The sequence below is a fragment of the Propithecus coquereli genome, unplaced genomic scaffold (genome assembly GCF_000956105.1).
Source record: "Propithecus coquereli isolate 6110/MARCELLA unplaced genomic scaffold, Pcoq_1.0 Scaffold223, whole genome shotgun sequence".
NCBI classification, from domain to species: domain Eukaryota; kingdom Metazoa; phylum Chordata; class Mammalia; order Primates; family Indriidae; genus Propithecus; species Propithecus coquereli.
Genome location: NW_012147523.1, coordinates 2,387,463 through 2,394,670, shown reverse-complemented (window position 1 = coordinate 2,394,670; position 7,208 = coordinate 2,387,463). Strand labels below are relative to the sequence as shown.

Sequence of the window (7,208 nt, the reverse complement as noted above, 5' to 3'; positions counted from 1 at the left end):
TTTTGCCTAGGGCTTTTTAGAGGGATAAATCTTGGAAGACCTTTTCAAGGTTTTCTGTTATTATACTATAGGACCTTCTACTTCTATGATCCCATTTTGGAAAATTATATTTTATAGAGTAGAGGCTGGAAAACTACAGCCTGCAAGCTAAATCTGGCCTGGTTTTGTATATGAAATTTTACTGTAACATAGTCACATCCATTCATTCATTAACCTGTTGTCTATGGCTGCTTTTGTACTACTGTGGCAGAATGAGTAGTTGTGGCAGAGACTGTATGATCTGCAAAGCCTAATATATCTCTCTCTCATCCTTTACAGAAAGAGCTTGCCAACCTCTGTTATATAACATTGTTTTCAGTTTAGCAGGAGTTTAGGTTTTATTGGTATAGATGGTACATAGTATTTCTTGTCTTTCCAGAATCTATATTTGAAGTTATTCCTTCCTTTTTTATTCCTAGGACCATTTATATCTCTTTTTGTTCTGTTTGGGATTACTAAATTTTTGACTGACTTACTGGAAACAGTGTTATGTTTGTGTTCCGTCTTTTACTGTGCTGTGCAACAATTTAAATGTCATTAAACTTAGAGATACATGTTAATGGTACAGTAGTAAAAAAGATAAAGTATGTTCGTATTGCTCAATGAAACTATGTAGCCCTGATAGGTAAGTTCATAAATTTCTCCATTTCTTCTATGCTAAATAATCTATTCCGATTTCTTGCCTTTTCTGTGGCCAGTGTTAAATTGTTCCCTCTTCCAGCTTTTCAAACTATTATTTATAGAGTTGACTATAAAGAGGTATCTTGATTTTAAAAAATCATTTATTTTTTATTTTCATCTTTTAAAAAATATGCTAACTAGTAGTCTTTTTTCATAGAACTATGCCTTGGATTTATTGGTTGGTTTTTAACGTCATCGATTTCTACTTTTGTTTGTACTAATTCCTTTTTTTCTACTTACTTTAGGTTTTTTTTTTTTTTTTTTAAGCCTTCTTGAGTTGGATACTTTATGTCCTTTGTTGTTTGTTGGAAATAAGACGATGGAGGGTAGGAGGCAAAAAATGAGACGATGAATTTTTCTTTGAGCACTAGTTTAACTATGTCTTAAAATTATTAAATATATCCTTTTCACTATTTTCTTGACAACCTGTAGTTTGATATTTATTTCCTCTTCACCTTGAAATTTATTTAAGGTAGGTTTTTATTTGCTAGTTTTGTCAATTTTAGTGACATATTGTAATCTAGAAATATCCTCTGTATTATTTATAGTCTGCAATTTATCCATGTTTTCTTTAGTACTATATGGTGTGTGTATGTGTGTGTGTATGTGCATGTTAACTTCTTATGACTATTACATGGGTACTTGTCAAAAAGATGTTTTCAAGGTACGTGGTTTTGCTTTTTCTTATTTTTTTCTCTTCCTCTCTCCATTTGTTTTACATGTTTTGATACTATGAGGTTTGGTATATAAAAGTTCTTAAACTGCTCGTATCTTTTTAGTTGTTTCTTTTATTACCAATATGAAATTTTTATGGTTTTTTTCTGTTTGAATTTTCCTTTGTCTAATAGTAAATTGTTTTCATTTAAATTTTCTTAGGGTTTCTTGGTGGTATATCTTTATACTTTTTCTTTCAACTTCTCTGCATTGTTTTCATGAGCGCTTTTTGCAAAGTACATTTCTTAATTTTGTTTCTCTTTACCCAGTTTAAGAAGCTTTATCTTTTAACAAGTGAATTTAACCCATTAACATTTATTGCGATACAGATATTTTGGGGCTTATATTTAACATCTTATTTTGTGTTAAGCGAAATTTTGGATTTTTTTAAAATTCCATTTTCTGTGTTAAATGGATCAAATGTTCTAATTTTCATTTTTTCTCCCTTTTAATGGTTTGGGTGCCTACTGACATGGTTAACTTAAATTTTTGACTACACATATACAATAGCCCAAATTATTCAGTTATTTATATATTACCCAGCATCCCCTGACCCCCCTACCTACACCTACTGTTAGCATCTCCTTTAGTCATTCATCACTACTATATACCCCTGCAGCCCCCGCTCCACCTTTTTTTTTTTTTTTTTTGAGACAGAGTCTTACTCTGTTGCCCTGTGCAGTGGCGTCATTGTAGCCCACTGCAACCTCAAACTCCTGGGCTCAAGTGATCCTCCTGCCTCAGCCTCCTGAGTAGCTAGGACTACAGGCGTGTGCCACAACGCTTGGCTAATTTTCTTCTATTTTTAATAGAGATAGGGTCTTGCTCTTACTCAGACTAGGTATATCCCATTTTATATCTGAGATTCTACTTTAGATTATTTGTTTAATTTTGTAATCAATTGTTACATTGTCTTAATGTCTTTACTGGTTTTAGTGAAGTTTTCTGGCCCCAGAAAAGAGTACCTATCTCAGCCTTGTTTTCCACATAGTGTTTTACTGATAAGAGGTAGCATATCAGTTATCTGAGTCTGAGGTAGGGGTGGGATTACTGGGTGACAGATGTAGGTATATCTTCTAAACTTCTGGTCACTTCTGATTTAGTGTTAGGGTTCTTATACATGTCTTCATGTAGGTCATTCACAATGTTTGCATGTAGGCTATCTTTGAGTCTCTTAAATATATAAAGAGCATTTTCCTATGCTTTCTCACATAAATAACACCTTGCTTTAGTATAAAATTGTCACAATGTTATTTTTTTTAGAATGCTTAATTTTTTAAATAATAAAGTGGCAAACAAATGTGATGCTAAGTCCAGTACTAAGCATGTAAAAGCCAAGTTAGAGTTTTTATGTTCCCTATAATTTCATAGTTACATATATAGTTGTACCTCCGTATTTGCAGGGAATTAGTTCCGGGGCTCCCCATGGATTCCAAAATCTGTGGATGTTCAAGTCCCTTGTATAAAATAGTGCAGTATTTACACATAACCTATGCACATCTTCCTGTATACTTCAAATCATCTCTAGATTATTTATATGTAATACAGTATAAATGCTATATAAATAGTTGTATTGTTTTTATTGTTGTATTGTTATTTTTTTAAATATTTTTGATCTGTGGATGGTTGAACTTTTGGATGAGGAACCCACAGATACAGTGGGTCTACTGTACTTTATCTTCCTTTGGTTTTGGAAGTACTTTAGAATATTCTAATACCATATTGTCCTCACTAAATGTTTTTAATAGCTAATAATTGTTTATTACTGTGTAAGGCACACAAAGGAATATACATTATCGCTACATATTGGGAGCATTAAATTGTCTGGGAGACAAAATTTTCATATATAAAGTAATTAGGCCCAGAAAGCACGTTATCCAGATTATCAGTAAGAGGCTTGTTAGTGTCAAGAAGAAGGGAAAGGCTTCCAAGCAACAGATAGAATCCCTGTAATTTTTTGCTGTAATTTCTCCCATGCTATAATTTACTTGTATTACTTTGGAAAAACTGAAATCATATTGAAAAAAATGAGGGTAAAAAAAATAAAAGTATTAGTGTGACTGATATAGACTAACTCCACCAGATGTTCAGAGAAGAAAGACAATAGGGAGGCTAGACTGTTAACTAAGGGAGGCTCTGGAGCTGAGAGTGTGGAAGAGGAAATTGGGCGACTGTTGTAAGCAACACAGGTGACCACGGCTTTAGTCAGAGCATCATGTACATTGTAGGCATTTCATAAATATTTATCTTATTTAGGCCACAATAATAGCTTCTGTTTACTGAGTGGTTGCAGTATGCTGGCCCTTTGACCAAGACTGTCCCTACTTTAAAGAGCATTAAATTATCTGGGAGGCAGAATTATAGAGGAGAAAGATACAGAGATAACCCAGGTAGTGAGTGATGGGGCTGTTTTAATTAAACCCAGGACTGGAGCTCTTAACCCTTGAACAGAGTTTTCTGTGAGTGTCCTCACCAGTAACATGGAGGTGTTTCACTTCCCTTGTCTGATAGTGGTATCTGTGAAGATGTATCAAAATTTCACAGAAACATTAAACTGCTACAAAAGTGTTATCTGGTATTGTGCCAATTATTATTATTTTTTTTTTGAGACAAAGTCTCACTGTGTTGCCCCAGCTAGAGTGCTGTGGCATCATCCTAGCTCACAGCAACCTCAAACTCCTGGGCTCAAGCGATCCTCCTGCCTCAGCCTCCCGAGTAGCTGTGAATACAGGCATGCGCCACCATGCCCAGCTAATTTTTTCTATATATTTTGAGTTGTCTGATTAATTTCTCTCTATTTTTAGTAGAGACTGGGTCTCGCTCTTGCTCAGGCTGGTTTTGAACTCCTGAGCTCAAACAATCCGCCTGCCTCAGCCTCCCAGAGTGCTAGGATTACAGGCGTGAGCTACCGCGCCTGGCCTGTGCCAATTATTAAAGAATAGCCTTATGTTCTGTGCTTTATAAACATTAACACATTTAACCTTAGGATAGCCCTGTGAAGTATAGATATTATCCCTGTTTTACTGAGGGATAGCAGGTCAGTCAGCTTTATACAACTTGCCCAAAGACACAAAGCTTAGTAAAGGTAGAACTGGGATCGAAACCTGAGTCTATCTGGCATGAAAAGCTCATGCATATTCCATGCCGTCTCTTTGTAGTTTTAGAGATTGAGTATATTTTCACTGGTTTAAAGCATTTCCATCAGTTTATTTACTTCGTTTCTTTTAGGAGTCCAGAAATTCACTATTTACAGTTTCTGATTTAATTTTCGTATTTGCTTAAGATAGAGTATCCAAATTCTCTAATCTTGATAAATCTCATAGATTTAATTGTTTTATCTTTATGTTTATTTCTGTATTCTGAGTTTGTCTTGTTTGATTCAGACTTTACATTTTAACAGTGAAAACCATTGTTAACTTTGCTTTTTTGTAAGGAAACTGGCAGAATATTTTCTACTCTTGTTCTTGTGTTGCCTTTCAGAGTTTAAAAAATACGGACCAAACATATTAAAAATGAGGCTTAATAAGAATAGTTACCAGGGAATTGAGGATTCTTGTAGGACTACCAAAAATTGATTTGCCCCATTTGTTTTTTTAGTCCTTGTGGGTTTCATGGTTATGTAATGAGTGCCTGTTCTGTGATCAGAGTATAACATGGTAAGAGAGATGGCGAGCATGAGTTGTCACCCTGGCCAAGGATCTTTATGCCCTTATTGGATAGGTGTTAACAGAAGTAAAATTTGACTCCTAACAGTGATTCTAAGAAAGCCTGAGTCCATGTGTGAGGATATCCCTGCACACTTAAAGCTTCTGTTTCTTTAGGATTATTTTTCTTAGTGCCTTTGAATTTAGATGGGTTACTATGGAGGTACACTTTACTGGCTAATCTTTTCCACCCCTTTTCTTTTGTTGGGATTAGTGCCAGAACAGATAAAGCCCAGTGTAAGCCAGCCTCAGCCTGCCAACTCTAATAACGGCACTTCCACAGCAACCAGCACTAATAATAATGCCAAGCGAGCTACAGCCAACAATCAGCAGCAGCAGCAGCAGCAACAGCAGCAGCAGCAGCAGCAGCAGCAACAGCAGCAGCAGCAGCAGCAGCAACAGCAGCAGCAGCAGCAGCAACAACAACAGCAGCAGCAGCAACAGCAGCCACAGGCTTTGCCTCGGTATCCTCGTGAAGTACCTCCACGATTTCGCCACCAGGAACACAAACAGCTTCTAAAGAGGGGTCAGCATTTTCCTGTCATAGCAGCAAACCTGGGATCTGCTGTTAAAGTGTTAAACAGCCAGTCAGAAAGCAGTGCTTTAACAAATCAACAGCTACAAAATAACGGAGAGGTGCAGAACAGCAAAAACCAGTCAGGTGAGAGAAGGCATTTCTTACAGACTCAAACTTGGTCATCATTAGCAGTATAGCAAGTTTATAAATTCATAGCTTTTTGGTGATGTATTTGTATCCATCAGTATCTGGCTTTATTATAATTCTGTACAGGGAGTCCTGAATGGGAAATTTTAAAATATTTCCTGCAAGTTACCTAATCATTTAAAATGATTATTTAAACCACTTTCTCTCCCTTTAGGTTTTACCCAAATTAATAAGGAGCTTATAGCTTAAATTGACTATAAAACTATAGCTAAAATTGAGTACTTCCCCCCAAGTCATGTGCTAAGCAGTGACACATATTATTGCATTTAATCTTCAATAACCCTGTGAGATGTAGTTCTTATCTCCACTTTTCAACAGAGGAAACTGAGGCACCAAGACATTAAATAACTTGCCCAAGATCATTCAGTTACCGCATGCCGTAAAAAGACTGACACTGATGAAAATTATATTGAAACAGCAAATGTATTCAATTACTTGCCTCAGAATGGCTTTTCTCAGCTCAATAATGATTGTAAAGCAGAAAAGAGTATGTGATTACAGGTTTTCTTAAGGTCCAGTTTGTTTCAGCATGTTCTGATAGCTTTTGGTAGTTGGTTGGTCTGTCCATCCATCTATTTATCCAGCCATTTTAAAGCTTTACCACAAGCCAGATAGAGAATTAGATGGTAGAGTCAAGGGGAATCAAGGTTCCCATACACAAAAACATGTATAGAGGCAGTACCGATGAAGAAAGACATCTCTAGAGCCAAATGGACCTGGTTTTTAAGTCCCAGCTCCGCCATATCCCAGCATGCGTGACCTTGGGTAGGTTACTTAATTGCTCCATGTGTCTGAACAGCCTGTCCTAACTGTCCCAGATAGAATTACTCACTTTTTACTCTATACTCTCTCATATACAGCAAGAACTACTCTGTACATTATAATATATTATGGTATTTCACAGCTAATAAGTAGCAGATCCTGGACTCACATCAAGATCTGTCTGACTCCAAAGCTATGCTCATAACCACCATGCTGTGCTTTGGCAACATGCTGGATGTGATAGGTAAGGAGGAAGAGGACACAAATGTGAGTTTTCTAGCATAGGTACTTAGAACAGCACATTGTTATTGGAAAGGATACAAATTTAGGTTATCATCCTGAGTTAATACTTACTTCCTACTTTCATAGCCACTTATTACCTGTGTGAGCTTGGTCAAATAACTCATCTGACCCTCTTTTCTAATCTGTATAGTGTAGACAATAGTACTCAACTCTGCAAGGTTACTTTGAGGACTTAATTATATGACATGTTAAAGTGATTAGCTTAGTGCCTAATGTTTAGATGCTGAATAAACTATCTTCCCCTTAACAGAGGGGGAAGACTTCTATAGAAAGACTTGTAC

The 7,208-nt window shown here is 36.2% G+C and overlaps 1 protein-coding gene across 1 annotated transcript in view; it reads left to right on the top strand.

Moving 5' to 3' along the window:
• The first annotated feature begins 5,285 nt into the window (after positions 1 to 5,285).
• TNRC6A (trinucleotide repeat containing 6A) overlaps positions 5,286 to 7,208 on the top strand; it is a 52,339-nt gene continuing 50,416 nt past the window's right edge. Inside the window, exon 1 of the mRNA XM_012644933.1 lies at positions 5,286 to 5,799. Coding sequence (XP_012500387.1) covers positions 5,286 to 5,799 — 514 coding nt within the window. The remainder of the gene's footprint in view (positions 5,800 to 7,208) is intronic.